The 17585-nt window shown below is 38.6% G+C and overlaps 2 protein-coding genes across 2 annotated transcripts in view; both read right to left on the bottom strand.

Moving 5' to 3' along the window:
• Window positions 1-1875, bottom strand: part of LOC107675336 (SOSS complex subunit B2-like) — a 3481-nt gene extending 1606 nt beyond the window's left edge. Inside the window, 4 exon segments of the mRNA XM_016469629.1 lie at window positions 568-639; window positions 906-1044; window positions 1282-1348; window positions 1350-1875. Coding sequence (XP_016325115.1) covers window positions 568-639; window positions 906-1044; window positions 1282-1348; window positions 1350-1379 — 308 coding nt within the window. The 5' untranslated portion in view covers window positions 1380-1875.
• A 3484-nt stretch (window positions 1876-5359) lies between these two features.
• Window positions 5360-17328, bottom strand: LOC107675358 (serum deprivation-response protein-like). The gene is made up of 2 exons (XM_016469662.1): window positions 16709-17328; window positions 5360-7016 (listed from the first exon to the last, which is right to left on the bottom strand). The coding sequence occupies exons 1-2, from the start codon at window positions 17234-17236 to the stop codon at window positions 6147-6149; spliced, it is 1398 nt and encodes a 465-aa protein (XP_016325148.1). The 5' UTR covers window positions 17237-17328; the 3' UTR covers window positions 5360-6146.
• Between the last annotated feature and the right edge of the window lie 257 nt (window positions 17329-17585).

Below are 17585 nucleotides of genomic sequence, written 5' to 3'. Positions count from 1 at the left end.
TATATATATATATGTGTGTGTGTGTGTGTGTGTGTGTGTGAATGATGAGACAATGGCTGAAATGAAGTGTTCCCACACCTTTTTACCCAGTACATCAGTCAAGTTTATGGTCAGTAATAACGTTAAATGTTTGAGCAAAGCATAAAAACCAGGGGTGTCCAATTATGTGTCCGTTTCATGCCTATTTAAATAGAGTTGAAACTAAACTGAAAGTGACTCCAAGTACAAGACTAGGCTCCAATGTTATAGACATTTTCGGGATTTTCCCGGACTTGGAAATAGAGAATATTAAAACAGAGATTTCAGTGTTTCTTCATAGTCACGGGAACCCTTATTTTTAAATCAGGTTTGACATTTACTGAACTCTCATAAAGTATTCGCATACGGAAATCATGCAATATCTACCCACTGACTCTACATTTTGGAACTGACAAGGGTTAATTACCATTTCGGTTTATCTGCCAAGTGGACATAGTTATTGCCCAATGCTGATAAACCACAAAATAATGAACGTGACAAATGATTTATATGCAGCATGTATTGTGGGAGAAAATATTTAATACTCACTCTCCTATTTTCTGCAAGTCTCCTCCTCGTCCAGTGTACAGTGTAAGGCACCCCTTCCAGATTGAAGCATACCTAGCCAGACACAAATATTTCCAAGTTGAAAAACGTATAATCTGTACCCAATGCAATATGTTTATAAGCCTTCATTCATATTTATTCTGTACACTGCTACAACATACATCATTGTTCCTAACCACGTCTTACAGGATGCGAAGCATTTTAGAGCAGTTTGAAAGAGCAAGTTGTCGGTTTGTGTTTGATTGACAACCCAATAGCCACACGGGGTTTGAAGTGTCTAAGGTCTGAATAAACTACACAGACAGACAGGAGGTGCGTACCCTCTCGTAAGGCGGATGATGTCCCCGGGCTGGACGAGGCTGCCCAGCTCATCCCACACAGAGATGGCGATGCTGCCGCTCTTATCCGCCACCCTGCACGAGCGCACCTCGTGCCTGTCCTTTGTCTTCGTCACCCGACCTGCGCGCGCACAGCAAAGTTAACGGTCAAATCTCAACCGTAACAAAACTACTACAAACACACAAACAGTTGCGTTACACGACGGCAGATACCTGGAAAACCAAAGCTACAAGAACACAGCAACAGAGACGTCAAGCGCAACGTTTAGACATGAGAATCATGAATGTTAGCTGTGAGGAATTAGCTTCTCTCCTGCTAATAAACGGTCGTGAGGGGCACAGCAGTGAATCCATTTACCGATCTCCAAAACTATAAAGACGATATTAAGGTTTTTCAATCCGGGCTTTACATCTTTAATCAATCAAAGTCACAGCTTCGTTGAAGATATTCGACATTTCTGAGGGCTGAGGTGGAGGCTAGCACACCGGCTAGCGAAACCACAGCTGTGTGAGAGGATTTCTTGATCTAAAGCTAAATCTGTGCTCTGAGTGGGTTGTTTTATTCGCCAAATAAACTTTACTTGGCAAATAAACTTTCTATACAAGACCCTTTTGGAAAGGCTGAGGTGTTTCTAGCGTAACATTTGAGGCAGTTTGTTTTCACACATCCCCACCGAGCTAAAAGTATTAAAGTAAAAAGGGGAAATATTTCCTCCTCCACGATTAAAAATATAAGTAACGTTATAAAACACTCCGTTTGTTTTACCGACAGATAATTTAGACTTCATCCTTTCCTAAACTTGAAAAACTACGACTCCAAAACTTCACTTCTAAGTCTGACAGTGCTCAAAATGTCTAGCATCCAGATTGATTTATACCGAGTCACGGTCTTTTTGTTAGCCTACACCAGCAGTGGCGAACTCCGGTCCTGAAGAGCCGCAGCCCTGCAGAGTACAGCTCCAACCCTAATTAAAACTCACCTGCCTGTAGCTTTCTAGTAACCCTTCAGACCTTGATTAGCTTGTTCAGGTGTGTTTGATTAGGGTTGAAGCAAAACTCTGCAGGGCTGCGGCTCTTCAGGACCGACGTTCGCCACCCCTGGCCTACACTATAAATACACGACGTCAAATGAACAAATAGCTATTAAAACTGACGTTTCTTTACATAAACGTGCCGGTTATGTTGCGTGTTGCGTTTAAAACCGTGTCAGTGAGTTCAAACTCAACAATAAGGCGTCTCTTCATTTCACCCTCCACACGAAAATCATTCATCTGGTGTCTAATCGGCATTCAAAGGCTAAAGCGACGACTTGGTCAATCTAAAAGCGGATGTCAGCTGAGATAACTAATAGCTACGTAACTATAATGTGCGTTATGAGCAGTTCGAAACTTCCTGATGGCCTTTAAAATTGATATAATTATAGCATGTTTTCTATATGTGCAGCACTGCAAGCTTACTAAGAAAAGAGAATAACAATTTATTGATAAAGAACTTATAAAATAAGTGTTATTGACGTTAAATACACAAATGCGATTTTAATTTACGCATTTGAGTGAACATACATTACAAATGATTCACTCTGTATTATCCAGTATCATAAACATCGCAAAGGAACGAAAGCTTTAGAGACTCAAGTGTTGGTTTTTATCATTTTCTTGTTACATTTCAGCTCAATCTGATTGGACACCGTGAATAATGTGTCCACATGGATAGGAAATAACCACACTCCGAGTTGTATGCCATCCGCCATTAAACACCAAGAAAAAGAAGAAGAGATAACCACACTCCATTTCCGTGTACGATTGTCGACGTTGTGTAATATGATTTGATTACACGTTCCAAAATATTTCTAAAGGTATTTGGGTTGCATCATCAACTCAGTGATCCAAAAGAGGTGATGATGCAACCCAAATCAATACCCTGATCATCCAATATACTGTTGGCAGTTACAGTTTTGCTGTATTTTAAGGGATGGGTCCTGTATATGACCCCTGTATATTAATGAAGTGCAGATAAACCTAAGTTGGCGTTAACATCAAGGAAATCCAACAAACTTTTAAAGGCCATGTAGGGGAGGGGGGGCAAGGTCGGGAGGGAGTTCAGCTTCCTGACAGCCTGATGGATGAAGCTGTCCTTCAGTCTAATAAGATAAGTGCATAACATGCATAATGTGCTTTCCGAATCAAAGTGTGAAAACATGACTAGCTAGATTTAGATCGCTATGGATTTTCACACATATAACTGACATGTAAATTTGTTTTTAGGGTTACAGAAACAATAATTCGCTCAGTCTCGCGCGAAAAGGAAGTTCGTTACGAACAGGATTCGAGCCTGTGCGGGGAAACCCTATTGAATTTCGAATCCACCGCCTTAACCTCTCGGCCACCATGACGCCATGTTCGATTCTCGCAAATGCATGACAAGCATGATATTCCACATAAATAGCTCATTTTTGATTCTCGCAAATGCATGACAAGCATGATATTCCACATAAATAGCTCATTTTTGATTCTCGTAAATGCATGACAAGCATGATATTCCACATAAATAGCTTACGTAAAATAAAATTATATGTAGACACATTTTTCGTCTAGATTTAAAACTTTTCAGACAATTACTATCTAAAAAAATATATATAAAACACTATTTATTAGCACATGGTGTTCAAATAAACTTTACTGAGGCGATAATATTGAAGCAAAAGCAATTACGTAAATGTAATGAAAATCTGACTTGTTTTTAGTGAAGCATAAGAATACGATTTTTTTTTCAAATCACAATCTGATAATGTTCTGAGTAACAAAATAAAATATTTATATTTAGTTACTAAACAACTATTTAGTTTTACGGGCTTACGTTTGATAATCATCAACAAGCAGATGAAATCGTAAACTGACGGCATTTGGCCACACGGTGGAGACAACATCATCCATTCAATTGTAAAGGTCCAGTTCCACGAGGTGGCCAAGGAGGAAAATAAATAAATAGATAGATCAAATCATTTAATAAATAAATAATACTAATAGCAGCAGTACATTTGGACGTGAATCCCTTGTTTGTTTGTTTTTTTTTTGCTTTTAAATATTTTCCTTTGAATGAAAATGTCTTCTCTTTATGGCACATACAATCTCAGCTAATATCCTCTGTACCTCCTTACATATTTCACACTGTCAGTGGAAGCTGTTGGTACCTCAAAAAACCTCATTCAACCTGGACAGATATACAGTATATGTAACCTGACCCCTCAGTGTACCTGAGAGCCAGAGATTTTAGACTGCTTGCCAAACCCACATGTGGTTGATGTAGAAAATGAAACCTTGAAGTTTTCTGTTAAGACCAACTAGTTATCTTACCTCACATACTCCACATTTACTAAGTGAAGAACAACAGAACTTGAGACACTTAAAATCCACCTTTCTTCGCACACTTTTAAAGGGGTCATATGATGCCTTTTTAAAGATCATTAGGCCGAACACCGCAAGCACTCGTCGGAAATGTAACGCCCCTTACCATAATTGGGAGCTGAAACCACGCCTTCTTTCTTTGCGTGCACATTTGGGCGCATTATGCAAATATTTCCACATAGTGAGGTAGATATGTGGGGGCGTGTTAGAACGAGCCGTTTTAGGGGGGCGTGGCAGAGTCTTAACTTTGATAAAGAATATCTCTTTGATTTTGAGACTTTAGTCTTTGCAACTTCAGGGATCTTATCTATGCACAATCAGCTTGTAACACTCCAAAGAGAAAGGAAAACTTGAAATCGCATCATATGACCCCTTTAAATTGCATTAATAAATGCATAAATGTTGACAACATTTGTCTAGATAATTGTTCATTCTTGTAAACAAAATCCATCAAACCCAAACAAGGTCAAGGACTAGGTAATTTATATTTATATAGCACCTTAAAACAACATCATTGCTGACCAAGGGTGGTTGGGGGATGGGTCTCGAGCCCCTGCCCCCTTAATCGCCGGCGCTAAAGTGCCCTTTCTGTGTCTCAGTAGTGTGTGTATACTGAGTAGTTTAGTGTGAGATAGATAGAAGTAGAACCCCCAATGGGGGGTAATGTTTTAGTTTAGAAGTCTATCTGGCAGCAATTTTTATATTTACAGGTCTGAGTACAAAGTATTTCATCAATGAATCATCTAATTAATGTTAGTGTTTAGCAGAATATGAAGTTATTACATCAGCAATAAGGAATGTTTGACTACACAAATACTTCTGCTTCACTGTACATTTGTATTTATCAAGCTGTATGTGTGCCCTTGCCGTGCACTATAGCAGTAATTGGAGTTGTTGGCAGCGGCAAGGTTGCCATGGAGATGGCAGTCAATTGTGCAGGTTTTTCCCTAGAAAATTTGTAAAAATGCTGTCAAGCACTGCTATCAGTCCTCATAGACATCTACTTATTCAAGCCATGAGACAGAGTGCTGCTAAATATTTGAATAAACATTCTAAAAATGTCAAAAACATAACTTTGTCAACATATAACGTCTTGTCTTTTGTAGTTGTCTGTTTTATACCGTACAAAAGTACTTTGGTGGTACAATGTTACAGTAATGATGTTCCATGTTGTTACTATATATTTCATGGTTACCATATTAACATACAATTGTTTCTACATGGTACTCCAAACAATACCATGGTATTTGCATCAAAGTACTTTGAGTGAAAAATTAAGTACTGCTTCAAAAACCATAATGCTACCATAGTACGTTTTTGTAAGTGATTTAATACTTAATCTTATGTACATTGACAGAAAAGAGTCTGGACTCCAGCATAACAAAGGACAGATTGGCACACACATTGCCTCTCCTACACACAAAGAAAAAACGATAGAGAGGGAGAGTTCAGGCATTTCAGTTCAGTCAATTTCATGGTATTCACAGGCTCCCACAGGAAAATATAGCTATTTCGGTGTATCATTGTGGTGACAGTGGTCTGAACTGCTGTACCATTCTCTGGGCCTTTATACAGAATCTATTTGAAATGGAATCTAAATGGAATTTCCTCATACAAGAACATGCTTAATTTCTGAACTTAACACAATAGGTTATAGATGCATTATATTTGGGGTTAATTCAGGGCAATATGTTATTTTAGCAGACATGCTAACATTAAACAAGCTTGGGGACAAGATACCAGTGGCACAAGGGAGTAACTACGCTTCCCAAAGTCTCAGAAGTGGATTGAAGTCAGAGGGCTAGAAACACAACTATATCTAAGAAGTTAGCTCAACAGTAGCTGCAGTTGATGGCAGAGACATGGATGCTTCTTCTGCAGGTCTCACATCCTTCTCCTCCTCCTCTTCCTCCTTCCCATTTTCATCATGATCATCAGTGTCATCATCTTCTTTATCCACTTCTTCTTCAGCCAGAGTCGCAGATGGACCGTTCTCGAGATCTCCACCCTCATCTGAAACGAACACCTCTCCATCCCCACTGCCCGGGGTGGAGGGGTTGTGATGATCGTCTCCATTTGCTTTCTCACCTGAGGAGTGTAACTCAGCCAGGGGCAGCTCACCATCAGGTCCCCCAATGTTGGGAACTTCCACTGAGCTGAGGTTCCTGGGTGAGCTGCCAGGCTGCTGAGAGGAGTCAGCATCTCCATCTTGTACCTTCTTGACGTTGAAGGTCATTGGAGAGACGCGGAAGGACGAGCTCTTGGAAGAGGAGCTCTTCGGGTGGTTGGGGATGAAACTTTTCTTGATTTTCTCGCGCTGTTCTGGAGGCACGATCTTGTTGATCTTCTTCTCGATGCTGCTTCTCGAGAAAGCCTTTTTTAGACTATCCACCTTCTTCAGACTGGAGCGCTTGAACTTGTCAGCACGAGAGCGCTCCAGACGTTCGCTTCCCACACCTGAGAAACTCTCTTCATGCAAATCCAGGGAATCATCGCCACCCTCTGCTAGAAGGCTCGTTGCTCCTTTTTCCTCGTCCTCATCAGAAGAGAGGCTGATGGTCTGCAGGCCTTCATCTTGAGAACGGTTTAAATCAGAGAGCGGAGTTGGTGCAGATGGAGCAATCTCATCCTGAGAGGTGGAGGCCAGGCCATCTTTAGTAAGCAGAGTGGAGGGGATTTCATTGTCCTCCTGAAATTGGAGAGAAAGAAAACGTGTTTAGCAGCTGAAAGATTCCATGTGTATTTTTTTTTCATGTTGTTACATTTTGCAGATGATTTTACTGTTTATCAGTTCATGCATTTTGTAGGAATCAAACCCACAACCTTGCCATTGCTAGCAGCATACTGTACTGTAAATAATTGTTTCAGGTCCACACACTACTTTTGTACAAATAAACAAAACAAAGTGAGGAGTCAGTTTGTGTGTTGTTTTTTAAGTTATATTGTGCAATCTGCTGAAAAACCTGTTTGTTGCAGAGCAAGCTATACCCAAGGCATGTGGAGGCATTGTCTTGGAGTTACTCCAAAGCAAAAAAAAAGTGTTGATGGCAAGAGGTTGAGGTTTACTCTTCCCGCCAAATTCCATTTAAAAATCTTTGATTTAAAACTTACATGTATAAAAATGCAAACCGAAATCTTGTTTCACTCAGCAATCTAAGTCAAGTTTTTGGTATACTGCATTGCTCAATATACAGTATGTTGAATGCAATCATTTTTATCCCTTTCTTCTTTGCCTACATATGTTTCTTATTGTGTGATTATGCATGTACATAGATAAAATATGAATTAAGGTTACCTTATGCAAAATTAAATATGTACTCAATCATTTAATCACTGCAATAAACAACAAAAACTCCAAATATGCCACACCCTTTTAAATCTCACTTTCAAAACATTTTCAAAAAACGTCATTCTGTATGATTTATAAGCTGTTTCCCTTATAAGTCCTCACTAGTATTACTATCCTTGTGGGGACATTTGCTCCTCATAATGTAGGGAATACTAGATAGATACACACACACACACACACACACACACACAGACAGCGAGGACAGAAAATTCTCCCATCCATTTGATTTAAAAATGACATGCATAACAATGCAAACTGAAATCTTATTTCACTTAATGTAATTATTTTGTGAAGTCAAGATTTTTGGGTGTACTGCATAGATTATGCATGTATACAAATAAATATAAACAAATGTTACCTTTTGCAGAATTCAATATTCTGAAATAAACAACAACAACAAAAAGATCACCAAATATGCCACCCCCTTTCAAATCTCTCTCTGACACAGACAGTGCAGAATATTCTCTTATCTCAGCTCTCCCCTCACACACGCAGACCCCTTACACAAACCTTGGGCATGGCTGCTGAGGTTTACAGGGTTATGCTTCATGCTTAAGGAGTAAATTGAAGATCTGACCCTCAGGGAAGGGCGGATTAGCAGCACGAATGGAGCTTTTGCACGCTCACCTGCTCCCTCCTAAGGGCACCAAGCACACTCCCAGTAATTCAGAGCACGTGCCATATATCTGTCCAAGCTCTAAACATCTAAATGGCAGATTTGTTACTGTATGCCAGTATTTCAGTATGAAATGGCTCTTTTAGCTGTGTTCAGCATTAAGCTTTACTAATTCAAAAGAACTGTTCCTGTTCCTGTAACCTGTAATAAAAATGCAACATTCTAGACATTGAGTGCTCTCAGTTGTCGGACATTCACTTTATTGTATTAGATGCACTATAAAATGGATCAACACAATAATGTAAAGACAACCTTATCCTCATCTCCTTGCCCTTGGCCACGAAACTCTGTGCCATTAACAAGAAGTTGGTTTACAAATTCCAGTGAAGGAATGGAACTCCCCTTTTTTTTTACATTCAAGAAATCTTTCTGATTAATATGAGAAGAACCTTTTCCAAAGGTGCATTTTTTACAATGTGTTAAATGTGTGTGTGTTTTTCCCAAATGGATGATACTCATTTTTAACATTTCGCCTTTGAATAGCCAGTATCACCCTGAGGGCAAAGATCCAGTCAAAACCAGTGTTGACTCTGGGCTAACCAGTTTCTTCATGAGCAAACTTACAGAGTAACACCCCTCAGGTTCAAGAGCTACATGGAAACCAGAGCTGGGAGTTGTCTGTGTTCGGTTAGCTCTATAAATGTATTAGCTTTTAATTTTGTGATAACCTGGTAACGGCTACATTTCATAATTAAGAATAGAGTGAAACTCAGGTGACACCTTTATATGATGTTTTTAGCCAACCGTACAAGAACTGTAATATACATAATCTACACAGAAGAGATTTAGCAAGATATTAGATGAAAAACTTTAACTCTGTAAAATGATCCCCTATTGAAATATGTTGATTCAGCTCGAATCTAATTAGTTTGTGCCTTGAGGGTCTTGTCAGATGAAAAGTGCACATATGAAATATATCTCCAAAAGTCTGGGAAATTTCACACAGTAGTAGGTTAACCCCAATCTGAAGGCGTTATTAAAAGAGTCTTAACGGTACAAATTTCATAAAAAGTAAAACTAATATAATAATGCATATTTTAAAAAATCCTTTGGGGATGATGTCATTCTAGTGAAATTTTTCTCACATTTTGAACACAAGCTGAAACCCAAAGCAGGGAGTCTCTGTTTTGTTCGTTTCACTCTTCATTTAGCATTTGCATTCTTAGTTGAAGCTGCTTGAGTCTTTCTGATCCTGATCTGTATCCACCTTTCTTGAAATTTGTTTCTCAGCTTTGTCTCTTGTGACACAGTGATAAGTCAAGACATTTGCCATTCAGATTTTGACCTTTATCCAAATACACAATGACTTAAAGAGAAAGAGGAGGGAACTGAAGGATAGAGAGAGGGAGAACTTTTGAAAACATACCCCTGCTTTAGTGTGTAATGGGAGCCTGGATAATTAATGTGCCCCGCTGGAGGCCTCTGGACTTTTTGGAGTGGAAACATCGAAAGAGATGAGAGAAATGGTATGTGTGTGTGTCTCAATCAGGCTCGTAAGACCTGAACAGACAACACAAGGGCAGCGGAAAGCACGGGACAGAAGCAGAGGAAGGACAAATATAAGAACAATAGAGGATGAGACTATTAGAAAACACACAAAGGAAGGATGTGTCACTGCTGGATGTTAGCAGTATTGCATTTGTTCTTGCTAAGGGAGAGTGTTTTTTGAGACAGTCATGAACAGTTGTCAGGAGCTGCTCTCAAAAACTATCACTACAGAGTTTTTAAAATGGAGAACCACAAGGGGTTAATACAAAAGTACAAACACTATAGCAGTGGTATTTAAGTATTATTTTTATTTCAGTTTTAGTTTGAACAGTTTTAGTTTAATTTTAACATTTCAACCTGTACTTATTTTAGTTAGCTGCCAAAGAAATATCTCTTATTTTACTTTAGTTTAAGTTTTCATCTAATATTTATATTTCAGCTTTATTTCAATTAGCAAAGATATTAGTAATAGTTTTTGAATTATTTAATGATAATAACACTGAATTATAGTCCATATAAAATACTGAGGAAAACCTGGCTGAAAAACATTAAATGTGCATCCATTTCATCTTCACAGGGCTTGACTTTTCATATCTCACCCTTGACATATTTCTTATTTAAACTGTACATTTGGGTGGGGCATATCAAATGGCTTGTCTGTTTAAACAAATAGCCAACGTGCTTTAATTATAATAAGCAGTGAACCATTGCTACTTGTTAGTCAGTTGCAGGTGGTATTTATAAATCAGGGGTGGGGCATTCTCAAACCTCAAAACATTTGATTGGACATACATGTGTGGTGCAGAATGAGTCATACCGCAACTTAACCTTGATCCTTCGCAAACGTTACTGAGCTGCGTGCTGGAGGAATCGTGGCAAGGAGGCAGGAAAGCGCATTTAGCAGGATTATATGAACACTCTTCTCCTGAAATTCCACATTAGCTCTGTTTCATCAAAGTGAAACATCAGGGTTTTTTTTAATCCTTGAAAATTGAGTAGAAAAAAGGAATAAAAGTAAGGTATAGTCAATTGGTCATCATCAGTTGGTGTTTGTAGGCCGTACATTATGTGTGCAGCGATACGAGTTGAAGGTTGCTGGGGCAACAGTCAAATACACAGTTTGGATTTCAGTATACAAAAATATTTGACTGCAGAATGCTGCGATTTACCAATCAGAATCAAGTAATCCAGAGCGTTGTAAAAAACAAACAGCCGTATGTGCATGTACATGAGGAGTCGAGTTGTCAAACCAGAAATCCAGCACATTGAGCTGAAACATGCCTGAGCAGAGAAGATCTCTCTCTCTCTCTCTCTTTCTATCCATCTCATACTTCAGTTTGTTTTCCATTGTTCTCATCCAGTTCATTCTATCTCTTCTGTTCCTCTGCTGTTTCCTCCCCCGTCACAATCTCTTCCCTGGCCCTGAAGTTGTCATGCTTTGTTTTCATATAGTTTTCTTACTTTCTTTCTTTCTTTCTCTCTTTCTTTCTGTCTGTCTGTCTGTCTTTCTCCCCCCAACTCTGTCTTTCTCTCAGATTTCCTTTGAGGTGAATCTTTGTTGGTTGAGGGTGGAGCTCAGGGAACGGCACAGGAATTATAATGAAAGGACATCAACCTTTGTATTCCAACCTGAGCTTAAAAACATGCAAGAATTCATAAAATATTATAATTGCAACCTGAATCAGTATATTCTTAGATTAAAACAGCAAGAACAAATCTCTGACATTCACCGAGCACAATAAGCAAACACATTTTCTCTCAGTGTCAGAGAATATAATCAATGATGAGATCAAATCAACACAATCAAATTCAGATGAATGCTCTTTGTTGTTGAACAAACCGAACTGTGTGCATGCACTGCATGAAACGGATACTAATCTGGAAAAGGAAATCATGCTTTTGATTGATGAAAGAATACGTTTTATTGTATAACCCAGTGTTATTGTGCAGAATTATCAGACTGACTGTCTAATCAGAATCTGCTCCGTTGTTATAAAAAGCTCTTTCTCGTAATAGGAGGGCCTGTAAACACTGGCTATTGGGTTGTTTCCCTTCTCCTAAAGACGGTCACTTTCCCACGGTTCACATTTGCACGCCCATATTTGTTTTTACCTTTCATTGAAGATCCTGATCTTGAGGATTAAACATCTATGTTATGTGAAAATAACGAAATGCACAATTAAACACATGCCGATGGACTGTTTGGCCAATCATACATGGCATTATTTGGATCTCAGCAGACTTACATCATCCTAATCAAGGCGTTCCATGGCATCTCTGGGCCAAAATAAACCCTGACAATGTTCAACAGGATTTCAGAGGGTGAACTAATGAGGGGAGTCTACAAAGGTGTAAAAAATGACAGTTGTCAGATGTTATTGTGAACGCCCACTGCAGAGACATCTCGTCCAAAACGTTCCTTCCTTCAAAAGCATAAAAGCAATAAAATATGTTTTATGACTATCCATAAAAGCCTCACGTTTGCCATCAGTCATGCAGCTTGCCAAACTTCGCAGGCCTTGGTGAAGACGTCTTAAGGTGCACGTTATCCCTATAAGTATAGAAAGCATTTTTCTGCTAGACGTCATGGAAAACATGCATTCATAACCAATCTAGATTAGCAAAAACAGCATAAACTATGAACAGTTGTCTAGATTATTGCTGTGAACACATTTAATGATCCTTTCACAAGCACTGGCAACACAAACACAAAAAGGCCAAAGTTTTTAGCTTTTAGTTTTCAGCTGCAGTGAGGAGCCTCAGCACGTAGAACCACATTTTTCAAAAATCAACACTGATGTAGTTTTGAGAACACAGAAAGGGCAGTGATGCATTAAACATAAACATAGAGGCCTAAATGGGCAGTAATTACTGCAGATCATTAGTGCTTGTTAAGGGAAACAAGGCAGTTGACCAGACTCTCTCTCTAACACACATACATTTTCAGTGCCAAACTCAATGTGTATACTGTGTTTCTTTCTTTTTCTTTCTTTCTTTCTTTCTTTCTTTCTTTCTTTCTTTCTTTCTTTCTTTCCTTTCGGAGGGCCCTTGTGTGTTCAAACCACACCTTCCATCTCCAAAAGCCTTTGCACGGTGCACAGAAAGTTTATAATTACCACACAGGCGGTTGAGCATCGTCAGATGCCAAAAATGAAACAAAACAAGCAAATGCGCATCCAAAGAGCAATAGTACTCTTCCAAAGCAAACTTCTGAGAGCGAATGGATTTGAGATGGCTCTCCCTTGTGTTTGCATTCCGTGTTTACTTTCAATAGAGTGTCGTTCCATAGAACAATACACCATTGTTTTAATGGCCTGTGGTATAAGGACATGTACATCACTTTCCATTAACAAAAAAAAAAAAAAAAAAAAGAGGAGAAAAGTGTCTTGACTCAAAAGAGTCAGTGAGTTAAAGATCATTGTTATGTCATATTGTATTGACGTGCAAAAAAATGTGAAACATCACCTGCAGCTATAATGCCAAACATATGTTAGTGTCCCAGCACAAAGAGAGAAATTACATACCTGTGCTGTTCCTTGAGGCAATTTACCACATGGGAAAGTGTGTTTTGACTTTGAGATACAAAGTCACAATTACGGGAAACAAAGTCCCATTACATGAAACAAAACGCAATTGCAATTATGAGATAAAAAGTCATCATTTTTACTCTCATCACATTTACCCTTTTTTAATATTTATTTTTACTCTGAGGCGGAAACCTGGTTCCATACTTGACAATATCTATTAAACCACACAAACAACCCTCTCTGAGACGTACTAAGTGTGTGTGTGTGTGTGTGAATACACTTACTCTATTGCAAACATATGAATACGGTACTGTTTAATGGTTTGGGGTCAGTGAGATTTTTAATGGTTTTTTTTTCAAAGTAGTCTTATGCTCACAAAGCTGCATTTATTTGATCAAAAATGCATAGTTCAAAATTAAGTACAATTTCACTGTTTTCTATTTTAATATATTTTATATTATTATTATTATTATCATTATTATTATTATTATCAATTTTGAAAAAGTTGTATTGCTTAATATTTGATGGAAACTGTGATACATTTTAGAATTCTTTGATGATTAAAAAGTTTAAAAGAACAGCATTTATTAGAAATTATTAATTACATTAATAACATTATTAATGTCTTCACTGCAATTTTTGATCAATTGAATGTGTCCTTGCTGAATAAATGTATTCATTAATTTATTTTTAAAAAGTGTGTATTTCAGTAGATTCACAATACACACCAGGGGCCTCATTTATAAAATGTTGCGTATAAACCGTACTAAATTTGTTCTAAGATCATTTCTCAAAAGTGCATAAGTGCGATTCAGAGAAAACGAACGTGCGTACGCCTCTCTTCCAGATGTGACATTTATAAACCTGATTTGGCATTTATTTATATTTACACAATTTACTAATGCTGCTCAATTGTGCCATTAATGTACTGACACAAAAATATATAGTGTATTTTATAAAAATATAACTGATGTAAATAACAAAAACAAAGTTTAAGGCTGATGTCTCTATTCATTCTCACAGAAGCAAAGCAGCAGATGTTATAAATAAAAACAGTTAACAATGTTATTGAATAGAATGGGCTATATTAAAACTGTTATTGCACGACATAGGCCTATTCTTATAGGCTACACAGACAAAACCGTCGGAGATGTGTTTATGCATTTTTTTTTTCTATTTTACGCATTAGTAGTAAATCAAGACTTCACAAGTTCTCTTGTAAAATAAAATAATAAAAAACAACAACATGGAATAAACTGTGTACAGAAAGCGAGTAAAGAACTCTCAACATTAGGCTACTAAAAAGGTAAGTTTAATCTCGAAAAAACTCCCGTTAATAAAAAATCTGACTACACTACACAATTAATCTCTTACACTGCATCTTTGTTGTTTATGATGAATTCGGTGCTTGCACGTACACCGCTTTTATTATTATTGCAGTTTAGATGTTCAAATAGCTGCAGTACTCCGACTTTGCCACAAGGAAAATTGTGTACGCCTGCTAAGACCCTGACGTGGCGGTAAGTACTTTTCCACGTCAAAGACCGTTTTTATAAATATGAACATTGCCGTGGATTTTAGCGTACGCACACTCTAAGATCAAATCTGTGCGTACGCACATGTGTGTGACAAGCAAAGCTTTTCTTTTCATCTTAAAACTCCTTCCCAAATTAGATATTACAATCTCCTGCAGCAAACCTTCTGCAAGCCTGCACTCATGCCAGAGTGTTTTAACAGGCTGAATACAGGCTGATTATCACTTTAGAAAATCACCTGCTGCTAGTGATCTCAAAGGGAACAGTTAAGACTTGGGTTCAGCCCCATGGCCTTCCTCTCTGACAGCTGGATTAGTCAAGAGTCATCGCCCCGATAATCAACTCTCTCTACAATGATGGAGTGCTCTTATTAAAAGACTTTAATGAACGCAATTTCTTGACATTTTTTATTAAATCATTTTGAATTTGCATGCTTAAGATAAGTCTTGGAAACAGTTAACCTTAGCCTGTTTCTGCTATTGAATAATATTTGCCTCAGGAAAACTGATTCCCAGAAATCATTTTGAAAAGCAGAACTCTAACACACCTAAGAAATGCCTCTACCTGCTTCTACAAGTCAAAGATCACTGTCCCAGCATGTAAAGCTGCATGTGGCTTGCTCCGGGGCAATCAGATAAGAATACTATCCTAAAAGCATGAGCCCGATGCAGCTGCTTAAATCAACACGACGCACCCTTCACATTAACCAACCGGCATAAAGTATAATAGTACTTCCTGAGTGTGTAAAATTGCATTACCTGAACATAAAAAACACCTCACCAAAGATTAGAGGAAACTAGAGCAAAGCACAAGTCACAAAGCTGGTTTAGCCAGAAGACTCGACTGTACAATCTCAGTTTGTTTTACACTTATTTGTAAGGAGAGGCTTTTAATCAAACAAGCCTATTGTAAACAAAGTGATCTTTGAGCTTAATGGTAAGGAATTATGAAAAATGTGAGCGTTTGCGGGGACCTCAAGATTAGCCACAGAATCTCTCGTTTACATGCATACTGTAAGAATACACATTCTTACACATGCACACATTGCCATTCCACTGCAATCTGCACAAACTTCAAACATTTCATCCCAGCTGTAGTCACAGGAAGAATTCCCATGCACTTTAGTTTCATTGAAGATACTGCACACGCGTCCTGTCAAACATCACTTAAACCCATTAAATCTAACCTTTTTCTGCTGTTATTTTGTACATACCTTTGCAAAATATTTAAAACTCAGTGCATTTACTCCTCTAAATAAAAAAAAAATACAAAACTAAAATGCAAAATTCCTGTATCAAAGGAAGAATTAGAAAGCATGTGTTAAAATGAAACCATTGCTTTAAAACTGTTTTGTTTGCTATATGACAGACAAACAGATTTTTTTTTAACCATTAAAGTTTCCTCAAGTGTAGAAAACCCTCGTTCAGACACATATTTCTATTATGTATTTATGTATATGTGTGTGTAACTGTTTTTACACTTCAGTGTTGAGTCTCCAGTGCCACATGATCCTTTAGAAATAATTATATGCTGATTTGGTGATCAAGAAATATTTCTTATTATTATCAATGCTAAAAAAAAAACGGATCGTGGAAACCCTGATACACTATCATTCAAATGTCTTTGAAAAATTATTCATTTTGAATGACCATGTTAAAGTCTTAGACTCTCCACATATTTACATTATTTTTGTCTTTTAAAGGTTCCTCAGGTGTGAAAAAAAACACATTCAGACGCATATTTACATGTGTTCATCTTCAAGGCTTTAAAGATTCGTTAAGACTAGAAAGATCTCATTCTTCTCACCTGAAAGATGAGCACTTTAAAGTGGTTCCTCTTCAGCAGATGGGCATGGTTGGCCTCCAGATGCTTCACCTGGCTGCTCTGTCTATCCAGGCGCTCCCTCACCTCCTTCACATTGAGGCCAGTCTTGCGCGAGCGCTCCAGCAGCTTGGCCACGCTGTTGGCTGTGGACATGTGGTTCTTGGTGAGCCGGGTCACATCACCCTGCACCATCCTCACCGCCCCCTCCAGCTCGGCCTGCTTCTTCTCCATCCTCTGCTGGTTCTCCTGCACTGTCTCGATCATCACCATCAGCTTGTCGAGCAGAGCCACCACCGTGATGGCGCTGACCTGGCCGGCAGGGGCTGTGGGGATGGTCGGGGACTTAGAGCCCAGACGGGAAAGGGTGTGGACGGGGGAAGAGGGCACCGAGCCGGGACTGAAGCTCGGAATGAGGAGATCCTGAGCATCTGGAACTGGTGGTGTCGGGGTGCTTTCCTCCCTGGGTAAGGTAGCTGTGCTTCGCTCTGCATGAGAGGAGTCTTCACCCATCCTGGAGTCAACGCTGGTGGTTTTGAATGACAGGGTTAGATTGACTCTCACAGACACTCTCCTGCCTTCTGCGCCTCTCTAAAAACAGCATTCCCAACACTCCATTTTAAAACTCCCCACACACCCAGGGGAGGGGCCTGGTTGCCGTGGTATTTAGCTCAGCCCTTTAGAGTAATGTGAGTAAAGAGTGTCAGTGTGAAAGTGTGCTACTGCAGGTGTGCATTTTCCCTCGATGCAATTTCAGTATTGTTTGATCAGCTTGAATTTGCTATCAGTAATGGTTTTGAAAATGTTTGTTTGTCATTTGTATCAAATGTCAGATTCAGAAACACCAGCAACAGGAATGTTT

Source organism: Sinocyclocheilus anshuiensis, unplaced genomic scaffold (genome assembly GCF_001515605.1).
Source record: "Sinocyclocheilus anshuiensis isolate Anshui unplaced genomic scaffold, SAMN03320099.WGS_v1.1 scaffold656, whole genome shotgun sequence".
Taxonomy (NCBI): Eukaryota; Metazoa; Chordata; class Actinopteri; order Cypriniformes; family Cyprinidae; genus Sinocyclocheilus; species Sinocyclocheilus anshuiensis.
The sequence above is the reverse complement of the archived record's forward strand: the minus strand, read 5'-3'. Positions and strand labels throughout refer to the sequence as shown.

Excerpts from the sequence above, each read along its gene's own strand:
- LOC107675358 (XM_016469662.1), bottom strand. The coding sequence starts at position 17,236 with ATGGGTGAAGACTCCTCTCATGCAGAGCGAAGCACAGCTACCTTACCC. Across the intron at positions 7,017-16,708 it reads TTAAAGTGCTCATCTTTCAG|GAGGACAATGAAATCCCCTC; the intron begins GTGAGAAGAATG and ends CTCCAATTTCAG.